At 38.8% G+C, this 18,914-nt stretch overlaps 1 protein-coding gene and 1 long non-coding RNA gene across 4 annotated transcripts in view; one reads left to right on the forward strand and one right to left on the reverse strand.

The window, feature by feature from the left end:
* The window catches only part of LOC124124459, a 136,702-nt gene that overhangs the window by 93,810 nt on the left and 23,978 nt on the right, over positions 1-18,914 (forward strand). For 2 of the 3 annotated variants that reach the window (XM_048391317.1, XM_048391319.1), the window contains exons 5-18: positions 883-1,013; positions 1,236-1,273; positions 1,515-1,638; positions 2,786-3,542; positions 3,658-3,788; positions 4,300-4,349; positions 5,272-5,314; positions 5,439-5,521; positions 6,189-6,246; positions 6,412-6,515; positions 6,701-6,764; positions 9,998-10,078; positions 10,592-10,641; positions 11,621-11,777. The exons of the other annotated variant lie outside the window; for it this stretch is intronic. In XM_048391317.1, coding sequence (XP_048247274.1) covers positions 883-1,013; positions 1,236-1,273; positions 1,515-1,638; positions 2,786-3,542; positions 3,658-3,788; positions 4,300-4,349; positions 5,272-5,314; positions 5,439-5,521; positions 6,189-6,246; positions 6,412-6,515; positions 6,701-6,764; positions 9,998-10,078; positions 10,592-10,641; positions 11,621-11,777 — 1,871 coding nt within the window. The remainder of the gene's footprint in view (positions 1-882; positions 1,014-1,235; positions 1,274-1,514; positions 1,639-2,785; positions 3,543-3,657; positions 3,789-4,299; positions 4,350-5,271; positions 5,315-5,438; positions 5,522-6,188; positions 6,247-6,411; positions 6,516-6,700; positions 6,765-9,997; positions 10,079-10,591; positions 10,642-11,620; positions 11,778-18,914) is intronic. 3 annotated transcript variants of the gene reach the window in all.
* LOC125377546 lies at positions 15,503-18,717 on the reverse strand. The gene is made up of 4 exons (XR_007219698.1): positions 18,445-18,717; positions 17,916-17,974; positions 16,707-16,778; positions 15,503-15,947 (listed from the first exon to the last, which is right to left on the reverse strand). It is a non-coding gene; the product is annotated as an uncharacterized LOC125377546 (long non-coding RNA).

Consider the following 18,914-nt stretch of genomic DNA (forward strand, 5'->3'; position numbering starts at 1 on the left):
AGACACAATACAGGTACTCAACATTAGATAAGACACAATACAGTTACTCCACATTAGATATGACACAATACATGTTACTCAACGTTAGATATGACACAATACATGTACTCAAGATTAGATACAACACAATACATGTACTCAACATTAGATATGACACAATACGTGTACTCAACATTATATACGAAATAATACATGTACTCAACATCATATACGACACAATACATGTACTCAACATTTTATACGACATAATACATGGAGTCAACATTAGATAGGACATAACACGTGTACTCAACATTATATACGACATAATACAGGTACTCAACATTAGATACGACACAACACATGTACTCAACATTTTATACGACATAATACATGTACTCAACATTAGATAGGACATAATACATGTACTCAACATTATATACGACACAATGCATGTACTCAACATTATATACGACACAATATATGTACTCAACATTATGTTTGACATAATACAGGTACTCAACATGCGATACGACACAATACAGATACTTAACATTAGATATGAATAAAAACTTGCTCAGCATTAGATATGACACCATACATGTACTCAACATTAGATACTACACATAGAGATTCTCAACATTAGATACTACAGAATACATGTTTTCAGCATTAGATAGGGCAGAATACTCAATGTACTCAAAATACAGGTACTCAATTTGATGCCAGCGATTGTAATTGGCCTTTTAAATCAGATGACAAGAAATGTGGGTGGCTGGTGCTGCCGGTGAGACAAGTGTCCAAGAATGTGGTGGAAAAATGGAACAATGGGATGATGACTTTCTCGCAGTTTCTGGTTTAAATGAAAAAATATAATTATTGAGAAATATGTTCCTTTTGCAGGTCAGTTCACTCGTCAACAATCTCGACATTTGATGTGGAAGATTGGAACATGTCCAAGTTTGAGAATGTGGTGCATGAAACTGGCGGTGATCTGTTCGAACCTTGTGGTCGACAATGGCTGTTCCTGAAAGGTATTGGTGTACCGTGAAGTTATTGTTTGTATATTATATGTTGTTTTAGGGTGATGGCTAAAACTTTTATTTACATGTATATGAGAACATTGCTGATAATGCATCATATACAAACATACAATGCTTAAAGGTTATTATCGGTAATACCTAAATAATCAAAGACGGCATTTATCTAGTACGAAATACACCAGACTTGACTCATAACTGAATGTTGACTTTCAGGTACCCCAAACAGGTCACGTGATACACATATACAAACAGTAAGTCCAAAATAAATACATGTCTATCAGTTAGCTATTTGTAGATACATCTTTGGACAAATGTATCACAGGATCACTCACTATGAGAATGTTTGTATCGGTGTATACAAAGATACAGATACAACATCCATAAAGCATATATGCTTGTGGCCACTGTTATATATTTACTTGAAATGTCAGTTATCACTGACTTTCTGTATGTTTTTGAACTGCTGATTGTTACACGTGACAGTATTTTCAGATTAATACATCAAACGGGAAGGAGGATGGTTTTCATTATTTCAACAGCAAAGATTTTCTGCGCCCGCAGTTACAGCAGACAAGAGAACATATCACTGACATTAAGCGTCACTACATGAGCAAAGGTACATTGCTTCTTTTCTTTGGGCAAACAAGTAAGGTAAAAGCAGTTGATTTGATTAATTAAAATAACAGAAATATACCACTCAAGATTTGCTGAGGTCCACCACTTTAACGTTGAGAAGGCATAATTGCATCAGTTGTTGCAATCCTCAGTAGCAAATGTTGTTGTGCTCTCTATTAAAGGTGTTCAGCGATTACGTCACGATACTTCCAAACGCAGGATTTTCAGCACCTCGTGCAATTATTGGCAATGGCATCATGTCCGTTCATCATGAAATTGAGGCCCTTTAGATGTTCCCAATCATTGTGTATCGTGATATTTCTATCTGTATTTGTTGGATGATATTTTGATATCTTCAAAACTTGATCCTTAGCAAACGTTGAGAAGTATAATTCATATACACTTGTGTAAAAAATAAGTGTTCACATGAATCGTTGGAAAGTTTGTGGTGATGTGTCATGACCAGCCTCAAAATCACATCATGATAACAAAGCCATTAATTGTCCATCAAGACTGGGGGAATTCTGACGTATAGCTGTGGGTGATGCCATCCGACACCATCACTAAACAGCCAGCATTTTGTTCGTACTGTGACAAATACAACTCAGTCCAGACGAAGGAAAATCGATTCATCACTGAAAATAGTTGCATGCTTCTGACGCAGCTGCCATGGTCATGCTACGTTTAAACATTCGTTAATAGCTTATTCCCTTATGAGCTGTGGCTCTTGATTGTGTTTATGCTTGATGGTGATCTAAGTCTATCCCCTAATGTAATGATTCGTACGTCACACTCTTCAGTTTGTTGTTATCATGATTAGTGGTTCCCAGTGTGCACTACTGTCATGTAGGGTTTCGTGGTATCATGATGACTACTTCTGACTGATATTTCTGCGAATTCATTGCGTTTGGGTAACTTTCTCACAGCTTTTATTGCTTCTGACTACGATATGAACTGTTTCTAATCACTGATCATGTGATTCCTGATGGTTTGCCATATGTAAGGAAATTCAGATACGAAACCAATAACTTGAAAAAAGCAGTTATTATCATTGGCAAACAAACACATTTCTGTGGCAAGCAGAATACTTTTGTTTCGCTGTTTATACTTACTTCAAGGAGTGAATTAACCGATCTTGATATCTACAGGCGACGTCAACATCGCTCCAACAAACCTGCCGGGCCACATAGTGGACATCAAAGACATGCTACTTTTACTACTGGAAACTGACGAATCCCTGTATCGTTGCAACCTTGTCACTGGGCAAGAACTGGACACCTGTGGTGACACAACGTGTTTTGTGCATTTGGCAGAATCCTTAGCAATAACGCTAGACTTTCCAGTGTTAGAAAGACCAACTCCAATAAGATGTGATATGTTTCTAGCCATTCCCCACCAGCCCCTGGTTGTACTGACAGTGATAACGTGTGACAATGAAACTGATATGGTGCGAAGTTACAACACCTCAGTGGCCAAAGAAGTGACTTCAAAATTACGTCGGTTTACAAATGAAAGCATTAATGTTATACATGGAGTTGTTTGCACGAATGATATGAAAGATCCTGGTGTGTTCTTAGCAAAGTTACAAAGTATTGCCGTAATATCGTCAGCATTCGTTTCAAAAACTTCCTTGTTGATGAATTCGTTCAAGTATGACCAAATACTTATGGCATTCTGGGCAGCATTAGCTGAGACAAAAGTAGATGCAAACGAGTGTCAGTTAGGATTTCTTACCATTGAACACTGCATCCTTTTGTTGGAAAATATAAACAGTAACAACGTGGAGGTGAGGCTTCATTCTAAACGTGAAGCCACCGTCCTGATGCTGGAGGTGGCAAGGAGACTGAGCAGACTGGGCGACACTCTGCTGGTCTGTCGGTCAAGGGAAGAGAGGGACAGATTGAGGTAGGTTCAAGAGAACGGCTCGACCTTTATGATCTACCTGATTCTACAGTTAGTTTGCCCAGTAGCCTGTATCTCATGTTCGATTCCATGTCAAGACGAGGTTTTTCATTTCCAGATTAGTGCACGCATCAACAATATCACTGAATGATGTCTGGAAGTGGGATCTATCAGCATATGAGAACATTGTTCTTGATGCTCGCATTTTGCCCTGCAGGCCTCGAGGTCGAGTGTGGCGATTTCAAACGGGTATGTGTGTTCATATTATGCATGCGAGATGTAGTTATTTTACCTCAAACATCCAACCGATCCTTTGGTAATATAATGACATCCCAATTACGTGGATCGATGTTCATGATATGAATCACTGGATTGTCGGGTCCAGACTCGATTATTTACAGACCGCAGTCATAACGCTGGAATGTTGCTTAGTGCGGCGTTAAACAACAAACCAACCAACCAAATATAATGACAGGTGAATAATGTTGTTACATATAAACAATGGTATGCATTTACCATAAACGATTTAATTTCACTTTTCAACTCATTATTATAATGTATAAATGTAGATTTTGCTATCTGGTAATATAATTAATAAACGTGGACACCGTTAATTATAGCTTCACATTCTTGTCATATATGACATTTTAAGGTATAAACATAATTAGTAAGTGATTGCAATCATTAAATTTGTTCTGAGTAGTTTATGTATTCATCATTTTGAATAAATCGCCATTTAAACATATTGCTTTCAACGAAGATCCTACCAGTGTTAAAGAATTGAAGATGCGGTTACAGAGAGCAGAGAAGGTAAAAAGACCACTCAGATATTTTCTAACGCTGACAGAGTCAATAAGTTGGCCTTTTGAAATCCTAGGTCTGTGAATCGAATGCTTTGAATGTCATCCTTAAAGAACATTAAGTGTGTGATAGTGTAAGTTGGGTTTATCGCCGGTTTTTTTAACAATATTCCAGCATGCCAGCTTAATGTGGGAGGAAAGCCCGAAGTGATACAAGCCTTAGACGTTTCCCACTTTTGTGAAACTCACGAGCACGGTTACGATGCTGACAAACTTAGTAACATAATCAGAGCGAACCGGCATTGTAACCCACAATCATAGGTTTCTGGGGTGCCCAGCGGACGCGACTCTGCACAGCGAATCGATATATTAATCTTTGATAGTTCAAAGAATTGGCCTTAGGTATTGTCATCAAGATATGTTATATGTAATGTATATGCAGGTAAAAGGCAATATGAAGTGCATCTGTTCTTATCTTACCTCAAACGTGAATGTCGGATTTTGACAATGTACTCCGGTAACATTAGAGGCACATTTCGTTTGTTTCCTCGTTCGAATTGCCGACCTTTCGGCATTGCATTTGCAACGTACCAACCGCAATTTTGTATCTCGAATTAATTATTTAAGATATTTACGAATGAAACAGGCCTGGGGGGAATAACTCTTAAGTTTGATTAACTCAGATAATAAAGAAAGAAGCGGTTAAATCGCTAACGGTGGTATACTTACCGATTCGGACAAAAACATGCATGCCTAGGACAGACCTGCATTATAACTAGTTCACTGGTCTCGAGGGTGACATGGGTGGATGAACACTGTATGTTAGTTAATGTTCTCCTCGCCATTCAGAGTCGGTGCAGACAGAGAGTACATCAACGCATGTCTCCTCGAAACTGGTGGACAACTAATATTGTCTTACGTTATCTTTACAGGAAGTTCACGAGATGGAGAAACAACTCTGTGGTCTGCATAATGGTATGACTTTTCAAAATGCTTCTGACATTGAAAATATGATTTGGTGAAGTTCTCTGTTTATTATATTTAGTGGTGAGTGTGCAAAGAAATGGCGTACATCTTAGCTCGTCTGATTTCTGTTCAGATAAGTGGAAAAAGCAGATGGAGTACTGGTTGTGGGAAGTGGATGTTCTCAAGTTACTCTGTTTGAAACAGGAATTTGATGTCGTAAGTTATATTTCTGTACTCTTCACCTCGGAACGGCTCTCAACTGAATAGTGATTTCTATGGCAAACAAACAACACCCATTTGGGATGAGCTGCATGGTGTTTGCACACGTTTAGTTGTAATCATGTATTCACATTTATGTTTATGGTCTCTGAAATTAACATATCGTACAGAAAAAAACAGTTGGTCAATTATCTTGAACAAAATATAAGAAGGAGCCCAGAGACTATCTAAATTTTCAGACACTGCAGTAATCTATACTTGCCAAACATTATAGAATTACATGGGCTGTGTTTTATATATTTGTGTCAGGGTGTGTAACTATTTATGTTCTAAACACAAACTTACAATGCAAACACAATTGAAGCATTTCTAATGTGGGGGTATTCTTCTTGATACAATATTGAACTACATAGTTGAACTTATAATAACAAACATTCAAGGCGATGATAAACCGTCTTGGAATAAAACTTCATATTATTGGAACAAAGATACTAGTATATAGCACTTGAAAACGTAAAAGTTCACTTTTTCCCATTCCAAAATTGTATCGTTGCCAGTGAAAATCTTGTTTACAATCTGCTTTTTAGTCAATGTTTAAGTAACAAATGTATATGACAACACATAATGGCAACTTTACTTGGAACATTAACATTTTTATTTTCAGTCCAACATTATCAGATCGAGCATGATTCCTGAGCCATTAAAGAAGGGATTATCATTAGGTATGCATACTATAGTCACTTTTCACATTATCGTATCCAGCGACGTGGTGTCTCATATGACTGCGTTAGTGCTAACAGGGACACTTCCTATATTTTGTGGAGAGTCATAATGGTAAATGTACCGTTTGCTCTAAACTGTTCTGTTTCATTTTGACGGTGTTACAGAAGAGGAGGATGGTGACCGGCAGACCGATTTTCGTCGAACACAGATGATGAAGCTCCAGGACGGAATAGAAAACCAGAAGGACCTTTTCCAACTTTTAAGATCGGTAAGATGATTACACTAAGTTGTAAAGATATCATTATCTCCATCATGTTATGGAAGTTGCTGTTCTGAATCAATCAATAACATAGCGAGGTCAGAAGCTTACTCACACTTTATATATAATACAGAGGACATCATGATACGTGATACATGAACATCTGTTAATATCAACGTTATCTGTTTGAACAGGCGCTCATTGATAATAAGACCAAGCTTATCCGTCTCCAAGACCTAGCAATATCAGCTGCAAAGGGTATGTAAATCATTGTGTTGGATTTTCTGAATATGACTGCGGCGCAGGGTCACTTTGTTATTGAAACCATGCAATGCTTGGACATCCCGGGGATATTATATCATGTGTATCTCTTTGATAACCACGGGAGATATTTGACACAGTCACCTGTCATGTCAAGGCCAAGGACGAGGTCACATCTTGATGTAAAGTTTGTTTTGGACAATAACACAGTACTATGTCAATGAAAGATGGCACATGTCATCCTTGGGACGGGGCCTACACATACGATCAAGGTCACATTTGAGGTCATTCTAAAACTATGTTGCCAATTTTCACAAATATACAGTTTTCATCAGACTTATTAAAGGCTCATATGTGTGGTGGTATTATTGTTTGAATACTTATGTATAACAAGTGATGACATTCTTAGATAGGTCCGGGTAGGTCACGGTGACCTCCAAGACGTCATATTTGCATGATATTTTGAAATGTTCTTGAATACCTTGAAGGTCATATTTACACTCAGGGTATACATTTACAAAAATTATGTTCGCTAGAAACATTCACTGGAAAATGAAGACATGTTGTATATTCGTTTCTATGACTTGCTTGTAAAAGCAAGGACCCATATTTTCAAATAGAAATAATTCAGCATGTGATTGGCTGAAATTGAGGTGCAAGGTCATTAAACTGAAAGTGTATATATCTTTAAGGTAGCTCAAGGTGTGTGACTTCAAATATGTCTTGCATGATATGTTCTTCTCCAAACCCGGGAAACCAGAAGTGCGTGAAAACGTTCTTGGTAATTGTTAATGTAGACAGAGTATATTTTGTTTTCTGAAACATATTTGATGCATCTAGGCAAAGGTAGGGATGTGTCTGTTCCTTCTTTTGGGATGTAATGATAACAGCTTTCTAGGCTAGTGCCACAGTCGGCTACATAATACAACTCATGTGACAAATATTACAGTGGGTGACAGGATGTCGAGAACACCTCATCGACCAGGCTGCTCATTGCAGCAACCTTATCCACAGTTTTCGTCTGGTAGGGGTTATTGCAGATAACCACTTTGGCAAATTTGCGACATGTACACCGAGACACTTTCTAACTATGTTACCAGTAGACTCCTTATCGGTACTATGGTCTTATTGACCTTTTTCACACTTTCGCCATCTTGGAGCAAAAACCAAGTTTCGACTGCATAGCTCTGTGCAGTGTGAGTCTCATCCATTTAACGGGAACAGAGAGCATGTTGTAACTCTCTGTCCTTGCATTTAACAGAAGGACATTTCTGCCATAGAATTGTAGGATAGACACAATTTTATGGACAACAACTTCTTTAATACTGTGAAAAGCGACGTTTCGATATAGATCCTTATACCGTTGTCAAGCAAGACTGAATGAGGGACATAGTGCAGAATATATATAGTTGGTGGAGGATTAACAATAGAGGATTAACAGTAACAACAATTGCATACGTGAGTGGGATAACATTGGTAGGTGTGACAACAAAGGGATGATGCTGTCACAACACGATGTTGTGACAGCATCATCCCTTTGTTGTCACACCTACCAATGTAAAATTGTGTCTATCTTGTAATCCGTCAACTTCTAAGTAATGCCCATCATAGAATTGTATCCTCTTTGTCGAATACAGAAAATTGTGCTGAGGTCCAACAAACGTATGCTTGAGATACACTGGAATTCTCATTTTTCTGTCGGGATCTCGGAAATGAATCGAGTAGTGCATTTCGATATACGTAGTTCATTGTGCATAAAAAAAAATGATCAGTAAGTATCCATCATTGTTAAAAAACAAGTTACAATATAACAAATTGCACACCAAATAATAGTTAGGTGTTCCTATTTAGTAGTAACTAGACAATAATTAATTATTTGTATTATTTCAAATTGTCAATAACAACCTTGCCACAGTATTGATTAAGGTGGCGATGTTGGTCTGTCCATAGATTGTGTTACAGAGTGACATAAGAATACAATAAACGTGCCTTTTGGCATAATTTTGTATGGTTTTTTTCTAATCCAGAAGCCACCAATAACAAAACTATTCATACATTAACTCTTCTAAATATAACTACAGAATTATTGCGGAATCTTCCAGAAGAACAGTTAGTGAATCAAACCTTCAGTTTGAAAATGTGCCGATTTAAAACCGGAGGTGGCGAAGTGTGGAAAAGGTCAATATCGGCACTCCATGTGTCAACAGTGATAAGTCGATATACGGCTGTGTACACATTGAAAGGAATCTATGGAAATTAAAATTAAGACGTTACAAACTGAAAAATCATGCATGTCACATATTCATGTATGGTATCCAATTTTACAATAAGATTGACAAATCATCAATTTCCTCAGAAAATGATCCAAAATGTATAATCATTCTTTCAATCGCGTCAGGACACAGGTTAGAATAAGACCTAAGCCTCTGTTACTTGTCATATGTGGCAACTGAGTTAACTGGTTCAACGACTTGGTGTATTTTATGTAAGCCATTGGATATTGTTCATAATACCATATATCTCGTCTAGATTCGATTTTCTACAATCGGCTGTAGTATAACTGGCACACTGGTGATTGTATCATAAAACAACAAAGACATAAATGCAATGAGCGTGTCTCTTATATTTGTGTGTCTTTTATAGTCAAATTGGTCAATTCACCACTTTCCTACTTTTAAGCTACTGAACCTGCCAAGAGGCTCCTTCAAGGCGCTGGTATGAACACACGTTGCTTATGACCGCTTCACAAGCAAAACAATCGAATCAAAGCGCGTGAACTGAAATGTATATGTATCAGTCAGGTACCATTTGTATTGTGTTGACAGTTCCATTAGTATTGTGTTGACAGTATTTCATCTGGATTGTGAGTGAGTGAGTTTTGGCTTTACGCCGCTTTTAGCAATATTCCAGCAATATCACGACGGGGGACACCAGAAATGGGTTTCACACATTGTACCCATGTCGGGAATCGAACCCGGGTCTTCGGCGTGACGAGCGAACGCTTTAACCACTAGGCTACCCGACCGCCCCTTCATCCAGATTGAGTATAACTCATGTCACATATTCATTTATAGTATGACATATGATATCAACATGGACCACTCTCCCCAGGAGTAGGAGACAATCGAAATGTTTCTGTAACTATAAGCAGTGTAACACTTACAACGACGCTGTCTTGACATATATTTAGATCGCTTCTCGGCAAAACGTCCCTGTTTTCATAATTTCAGCATCTGAACCTGCAAAGCAGTTCGTTGAAGAAAAGCCAAAGAGGCTCTTAGGCAAGGTAGTGGCAACGGTTAGAAAAAAAGGTATGAAATGTATCAACAGCTGAAAATGTGGGAGGCATCAATGTATTTATTGGAGAGTAATTTTGTGACAAGGACACAGTTAGACACTGATTTTCAGTATATTAAACTAATGATAGCAATTATCCCTGTAGTTAATCCAGATTCCCGATGGTTAATTTTGACTCGATCGCCGAATGACGAGGACGATGCCATGTTTGTTTATAAACAGTGAAAGTAGTCCCTACTTGACCTTTGATATTTGCATCTCTATCCGCATATGCCCCCAACCGATATCGTTTTTATCCGTTTTATCCTGCCGAGAAACCTACCCCTTATATGATAAATGCATGTATTGGAGAGTAATTTTGTGACATGGACAAAGAGGACAAGAAAATGAATGTTCAGATCAGCACATACAGAACATTAAATCAAAATGTAGTAGTATGTGAATGGAGTACATATTATTCTTATAGGAGTTTATATTTCAGGCTAGATCTTCTCAAATCAGTAATATTCAACTGTTTGTCCTTGCAGTGAGTGGATTCTGGAAGAGGGGGGAGCATCCAGGACAAAAGACAAAACGGGTATGTATGGAATTCTTCTTCATTTTGATTCAACGTCCTTTCTGTGGAGCGTATTATTGTCACAATTTTCGTTTTGTGTTTTGTGTTGTGTTGGCAACAGAATTGTTTCACTCGGGGATTCCTCATGAAAAGTAGTTCCGGTCCAAAATCGTGTTTACGTCAAAAGGTGAAATTTATACTTTGTAAACGTCACGATTTTGTAACCATGCACGGGCTATGTGAGCAGCAAATAAACCATTGGCATCACCGGAATTCCCTTAAGCTTCAAAATAATTCAGTTAACCTCTATGGAGCAAGTATGATTAAGTAAGTCTTGGCTGCTGGAAATCGAGGAGTGAGTGGGTACATTTGTAACAGGAACATATCTTTCGAGAGGTGAAACAGATATTTATTTAATCTCAAACCAACAACATTATTTATATCAACTGCGATTTGTTGGCAATGCAAAATTGGAGATCTTTTAACCATCATGATAATCTTCCAGTCCCAATGAGCCGATGGATTTAGCAATATATATTTGGGATGGATGGAAGTTTGTCTAAAAATGTTTACAATCAGCGTAAAGTATTGCCTAGCAAGTCGCATTTGAAATAAGAGTACGGATCACAAGTGGGGGAATGTTATCCCCTGGTGTGCATGTGCCATGTGTTGCAGTTTGTGGGTCGGGATGATACTGTCGTACATGTACATCCAACGCAACTGGGAATGTTGGTGTGACACTTCTCAGTTTGTCTATTATTCCACAATGTCCCTTTCTGTAATTCATATGCTATAAGTTCTGTTTAATGGTCTTCAGTTGATACTTATAAAAGATATAAACAGCAAACAATTATAGCACGGGAGGATGTACGCTATGCAAGCGTAAACAAGATAATTTACCTTCCTGTACATTTTTTAAGAGTTGACACTATCTTACCGTAGTAGAGTTAATTGCACATGACCTATTTACATATAAAACTGTTCTATTACATCACTGGAGGATCCGGCTTCTGTTACATCACCGGAGGATCCGGCGTCTGTTACATCACTGAAGGATCCGACTTCTGTTACATCAATGGAGGATCCGGCGTCTGTTACATCACCGAATGATCCGGCTTCTGTTACATCACTGAAGGATTCGGAGGAAAGTCAGGAGAGTAAGTGATGACAATATTATGCTGATTATGGAAAGAATGGTGTGTGGTCGTAGGAATGTGACAGTTCATGTTTGACGGTGACATCGGAACTTCAGCATGTCAAATATGCCTTCTCCCAAATGCAGTTTGTTCAGAAAACAAATTTAGGTATTTAAATCTGCTGTCTTGCAATGTTTAGGTACAGGAGAAAACACGTCTCCGAGGTTTTAGTTGAAAATGTAAAACACGAGTGGAGGGAATAACACGAGGACAGTTTAACCAACATTTATTAATATTTGTTTAAAATCATTTGTAAAAGTGCGTTACCATAGACTGAAAAAAGCTCGTAAAATACAGGACATACACGCTACACCCAGTACCTTCTAATGTCTTTATCAAGTTCTGTGGTTTAATGTTAGAGTGCCTGATAAAAGATCAGGAGGTTGTGTGATAGATTCCATCATCCATAACCAAACCGTTTATACCCTGGTGTCTGAGTCTAGAACATTGAATGTCCTAGCTATATCTGCAACTAAACTCAACACGTCTTGCTTGGAAAAAATAAAATCTCATACCAAATGTTACAAGAGAACAAGTAAAACCTCACGGGGGTTATTATGAAACGTCATATGGCTGGAATATTGCTGAGTGCGGCGTTAAACAACCAACCAACAAATCCTAAAACAAAGGTCAATGATCGTAATAGGTTTAAAATCGATACGAATGCATTTCACGGGGTAGTCCTTTAAAAATACTGAGCCAACCTTCTACAATAATCCGCCGATTGGTGAGAATACACGGTCAAACAATGCTGTGAAGGTCTTTTAACGATCATGGCGATCTCTTGTGACGTCACAGCGTGAACACAGGACACTGCTTTGATTAGTACGACGACATCCATTCCCTACGAGTCCCGTCCTGAAGCGACAATGACTGACCAATCTGTCCACCAAAACCTCGAAGATGATCACCTACAGAGGTTTCATTTGGCATGGTGTTTAAAGAGAGGAGCTTAAAATGTGCGAACCTTGGCAGAAAAGGGATCCTCGGGAATGGTTTAGTGGTGCATCTCACACGATTGAAAGCTGGATCTGATCACCATACAATGCAACCTCACAAGTAATTAGCACAGACCATACGAGATGTCCTGGAACCAGTTGTTGGCCCCGGTTTCGACAACCACCCACTCGTCATGGATGATGACGCCAGACGCCATCGTTCCCAGACAGTGACAGCCTACCTCCAGAACAACGTTGTGATGACTGTCATTGCCCGCCATGAGTCAGCCTTCCTCATGCGGCGTACACAGTCACTGGAGCCTCCTGCACAGGATCTGCGTGAATTGCAGTATGTCGTAAGAGGCGACTAACAGGATCGTGTGGTCAGGCTTGCTGACTTGGTTGATGCATGTCATCGTATCCCAATTGTGTGAATCGATACTCATGATGTCAATCACTGGATTGTCTGGTCCAGACTCAATTATTTACAGACCGCCGTTATTTCACCGATATTGCTGAGTGCGGCGTTAGAAAACAAACAAATCAGCAGATCCGACGTCTGACTGAGGGATGAGATCCAGAGTACAGGCGGTGTTCCGGGCAGGTGTAGCTTCAGTAACAACTGAACCCATGAACAACGGGTGTCCCCTGGGGACTCAAAGTGACATTTTGCATCCAGGAATAGCCTCTTGATATCAACTCAGCAGCTCCATGCGTAAGAGGGTTTTTGTTTCAGGTTGGAAACGTCACCTCTAGTTGTGCTATGTGTGGGTATGGTTTTACGCCGCTTTTAGCAATACTCCAGCAATATCACGGCGGGGGACACCAGAAATGGGCTTCACACATTATACCCATGTCGGGAATCGAACCCGGGACTTCGGCGTGACGAGCGAACGCTTTAACCACTAGGCTACCCGATCGCCCCGCTGTGATTAAAATCTCATCCCCGTTGACAATGGTGTTTTCTTGTTCTCTAGATCATAATCGTTTATCAGAGCTTATTTTGTCAGTAATTTCTTTCCAGTACGGTTTTTATTAGTCATTGAAACTCTCTGGGGGTGTTTAACTTTCTTCCAGGTGTTTGGTAAATAGGAGTTCAGGTACAATTGAGTAAATCCTATGAGAAAATCCAAAGTTTCACCATAATACATCACTGTCGTTATTGACAAATGAATACAATCATGAAGCTACGGTTGCAATGTGCCGTTGTAGAATAGTGCCAACACAGCAAAAAAAGTGTAGGTTTCCGTCTTCCGGAAACCTTCCGGAAACCTTCCAGATACCTACCCATTTTGGATCCGGCCCGGATACCTTCCGGAAACCTTCCAAAAAAAATGTCAAAATTTGGGGGGTGCATTTTGTTCACTTAAGTGTGAAACACATAAAAAAATTAACTTGAAAATACCAAGCAATTTGAAGGTTGCTGAAGGCATCTGGAAGGTTTCCGGAAGGTTTCCGGAAGGTTTCCGGAAGGTATCCGGATGCAAATTTTCTTCATGACTTGCTTCTGGTAAAAAGTGTTAGCCTGTGCATTACAGGTAGCTGTTGTAATATTCTGGGTTACTTTAATGGTAAATATCCTCCTAAAACATTTTTGGAGAAGACAATTGTTCAATTTCATATATTGTCCTTTTCAGATGTTAATGCTATTTAATGAACAAACATCAGTTCTCGTATGATATCCTTAAATTTCATGTCCAGACTTCCAGTTTGTACTGAGAAAAAGAAAAAGTCATTGACAATGTGCTCACTTGGGCCTTTAGTCCTAGTGAGATGATAATAAGATGATAATATTTGTAACGGTACATGTACTTGTTATATCCAAAATACTAACTTCATTGAAATTTGCCTAACCCTAGTTTTATGGTACTACAGTAAGCTCTTCCTCAGTAACTGTGAATTCTTTTATTAAAAGGGATTGAGAGTTAATTTGACACTGGAGTTGTAACCACTGCACATATATGTGTATTCAAATAATATAACAACTATGTGCTTAATACTTCACAAATATCTCCAAAAATAGGCATTTTAGTTATAATTGCAGAAATACTTTATGAATGACCCCTTCACTATTGCCTTGATCTTACACTTCAACCCTTCAAGAGTTATCACTTTTGAGTGTGAATTTGACCTTCAATATCAGTGATAAATATTTCAAAAACATTTCAAAGAGCTATCCAGCACATAAACCAAATATGCAGTCCTTTGATAGAATTCAACATATCACTGACCAAAATATGGAAGTAATGTAACCAGTATATGTATAAGAGTTACTAAGACTTCTGCAGAAAAGGCAATTTAGGGGAAAATGTAGTATATATAGATCACACACGACCTTTTTCCAACTTCGACCCCTGTCCAAAGGAAGAGTTAGACCACAAACAAACTTTTTGTCTGGTTGTGACTTTGACCTTTGACATAACAGATCAATGTGTCATCAGACGTTTTCAGAGCAAAGGAAACATGTGTTATTTATCTTGAGATGCCCAAGCAATGCATGGTTTCATAAGATAAGTGTGGCTATTAAACTGAGGCAAAATCATGAAACATCCCCATTTACACAGCTGGCAAATGAAACATAAGCAACAATCAAATTATCAATTTCTTTTATTCATATGCCTATAGTATATCGCACATTGAACAGTGTTCACATGATGGTTCCTGATGCAGTATGCAATTTCATCCTCTTCTTCAATACTCATAACAGAGTGTGATAACTGTTCGCTTGACAATCCTCCTTTTCTTTCTATATTGCCATGGATGAACAGGAACCAGGATGAGGGGATACCAGTTAGACTATCTCTGCTGCATTGTGTTAGTAGAATTGTGAACTTTCCATTTGGTGTTTGGGTCCACATTTAAAGACAATAAGTCCCATTTATCATTCCTTTCAAGTGTTTACCATATTGCTCAAGACAAGAATTTCCTGAATGTCCTGGAAGAATTCCACTCCAGCTTGGCATTGGTTGGTCTTCTCACATTAGCCAGACCAGCCTTTGTGTGTCCCAGTACCATTTGGCATACAACTTCTCGGTCGGCCTCCATTGAAATAACAGGACCCTCGTCATCGCTGTCTGCAAATCACCTCTGATATCTGAAGGGGTGCATCCTCTGTTTAGGACTCCCTTGTCTCGTCCTTCCAGACTGTCAACCTGGAGTACTCATCCAGGGATCTCAAGCAGGACTTCAGTTTCTGCAGCATTATGTAAAAAGATTTTAGCAATCAAAAAGAATTGTTGCCCCATGTACTTACAGATAGAAGGCAGCAAAATCACTTAAGTTGTCATATGTGAGTCTTGTTATATGCTAAACATTTAAGATAATCACATCTCAAATCTCAACCAGACAAACCAGTGACTAATGTTATGAACTCGGTCCAGACAAACCGATGATAACTATTATGGACAATATCCCACATCACTGTGGTATAATTACATGCGATCAGTGAGCCTACTCAATCACTACCTTATCTATTAATTAGGCTTGGAATGCTGGGAATCTTTTTAAGAGATGTCATTTAGTGATTGTTTCAACTCATCAACATGGAAAAATATATATTTACAATCCTTGTCATATAGCCAAACTATTGCTGGATGCAGTGTTAAATAAATGAGTTGGCTTTAACACTGCTTTGAACAGTATTCCAGATATATCACCGCATGTTAGCTTGATGTGGGAAGAAAGCCCTAAGTGATGAAGGTCTTTGATGAATCCCACGAGCATGTGTATAATGCTGACAAACCTAGCAACATAGAGAATCGGGGAGAACCAGGATTTGAACCCATGACTATAGGTTTCTGCTAAGCCCAAGAGATGCAACTCTGCACAGAAAATTGTAGTGCCTTAGATAATAGGACATCTGTGCCCACAGCGATAAGGAACAAACTGAAGACATATTTGCAAAATAACCATATGAACCAAACAGAATAATTTCAAAATATTTACTACTCACTGTTGCTCTTCTATGGTCTTTCTTTGCATTGATGCTGCACAGACGACTGTCTCTTTTATTCATCCGGACATTCTACAAACATAAGTAGCATTCACATCACAGAAAAATGTCCAAACTGTACATTTTGTACATTTGATTCAAATGAAAAGACCCCGGTTGTGATTCCGACTTAGAACTACCCTAATCATAATAATTCATGTCAAACATTCAGAGATGACATTTATCCCCATATTTAACAAATGTCAAAACAATATTTTGACAACAAAGTCAGGGTCATTCAACACATACATTACATAGGAAATAACTTGTTCGAGGTGAATATCATTCCATGAATTATTGCCAAATTTTCTTGAAATGCAGATTAATGCAATGCAGTATTTACTTTTATTTCTAGGCTATTTGTTTGGCTTTTCCATGGCACTGTTTTGACAGAGATCTAACCTTGATATGACACTTTGTTCAGAAATGATATAAATAAGAGAATACTTTATTATCCCCGAGAAAATTTGGGTTAAATTGTAAAAGCACGGAGAAACAAGCATAAGATTCATGATTTAAGTTAAATACACTCGACCCGTGAAGATTCCGGGGTAGAATAGGTCTTCAGCAACCCATGCTTGCCGTAAAAGGCCATTATGCTTGTCGTAAAAGGCGACTAACGGGATCGGGTGGTCAGGCTCGCTGACTTGGTTGATGCATGTCATTGATCTCAATTCCGTGGCTCGATGCTCATGATATCAATCACTGGGTTGTCTGGTCCAGATTCGATTATTTACAGACCGCCGTCATATAGCTGGAATATTGCTGAGTGCGGCGTTAAACAACAAACCAACCTAAATACACTCATACATACACACACAAACACAACATCCAAACACGAGGGTTAGAAATTGGCACTAGTCATTTTGACATTTTAAAGGTTTTGCTATATGCTATCATTTTAGGACTAGTGGACTGAACGTGTTAGTTCCTACCGCTGCAAACACTAATCAACTAATGAATTGGGTGGTCAGACTAGGTTGTCATCATACTCTGAGGGCATGGATCTTTGCTGATAATAACAATCACTAGATTGCCTGGTCCATGTTCAATTATTTACAGGCTGCCATCACAGAGCTGGACTATTGTGAGTGTGATGTTTCACATTGCATTGAAATATACCATGATGAATACATGTAGTTTGTATTTATCACAAACACAAATACTCACTCAATACTTGGTATCCTCCCTGAGGATGTCTGTGAACCTCCCCACAAACCCTGAACATGCTGAAACAGAAAACAACTAACTTTTCTTTATCCTTTCAATGTTTCAGTGTGAATTTGTTATAGATTGATAAGCTGTCATTATTCATTGTGATCCATATCTCACTTTCAGGCGGTTCAGGTGGCAACACATGATTGGAATTGAATGCCACATTTTGTTTGACATGCACTTTGCCAGATTTATACCCTTGGTAACTAACCCTCATTATCAAATCCCAGCGTTATGAGAATAAGGACACGACCCTTAAAAGTCCTGCACCTGTAGCTCTTATGCAAGCCCAAATAGAAATACCATGTCACAACAAACACTTGATCATAATAATAACAAAGGGTTTCCGAAAACAACAAAACTAAAAGGCCCTTGACGTTTACAGTAGTAACATGGAGATCAGGAAAATATCTAAATCAATCCATTCCATAAGATCTCTGTATAGAAATCATGGAACATTATGTCTCGAAGCCCTGCTACGTACCTGGCATCTGCAAGCTGCTCTTCCTTCCTTCGGCTGCCAATCGAGTTTTCGAAATACTTGACGTCCTCGTTGTGTATGGCTCAGGTGCATTTCGACCGGGATTTCCGTGTTAGAGGTGATTGAGAACAATGTATTGATACACGAGGTAAGCATATCGCAATCAAGCATCACGGTGTACATCGATTACACGAGGTTTAAGTGTTTGTTTACATTTGTGTTCCAAAATGGCGCCCTCGGTCATACAGGGAATTATGGGTAGACTTGCTTGTCCCGGAATAATACGAGTTGGTCACGAATGACGAGCGGTCATTTCTGCAGCAGTTACGGAAAGAGACGAGGTTGGCCGATTACAGTTCATGCAGGCCATATTGGGAGCCGCGGGGATTTCGACAGTGTGTATTAGGAAGTATATCTATGTGGTGTATGGAATATGCGTTTGCCTACCATGCCAGGCAGTGTGACAAGGGATA

Source organism: Haliotis rufescens, unplaced genomic scaffold, assembly GCF_023055435.1.
Source record: "Haliotis rufescens isolate VD_foot unplaced genomic scaffold, xgHalRufe1.0.p SCAF_9, whole genome shotgun sequence".
NCBI lineage: Eukaryota > Metazoa > Mollusca > Gastropoda > Lepetellida > Haliotidae > Haliotis > Haliotis rufescens.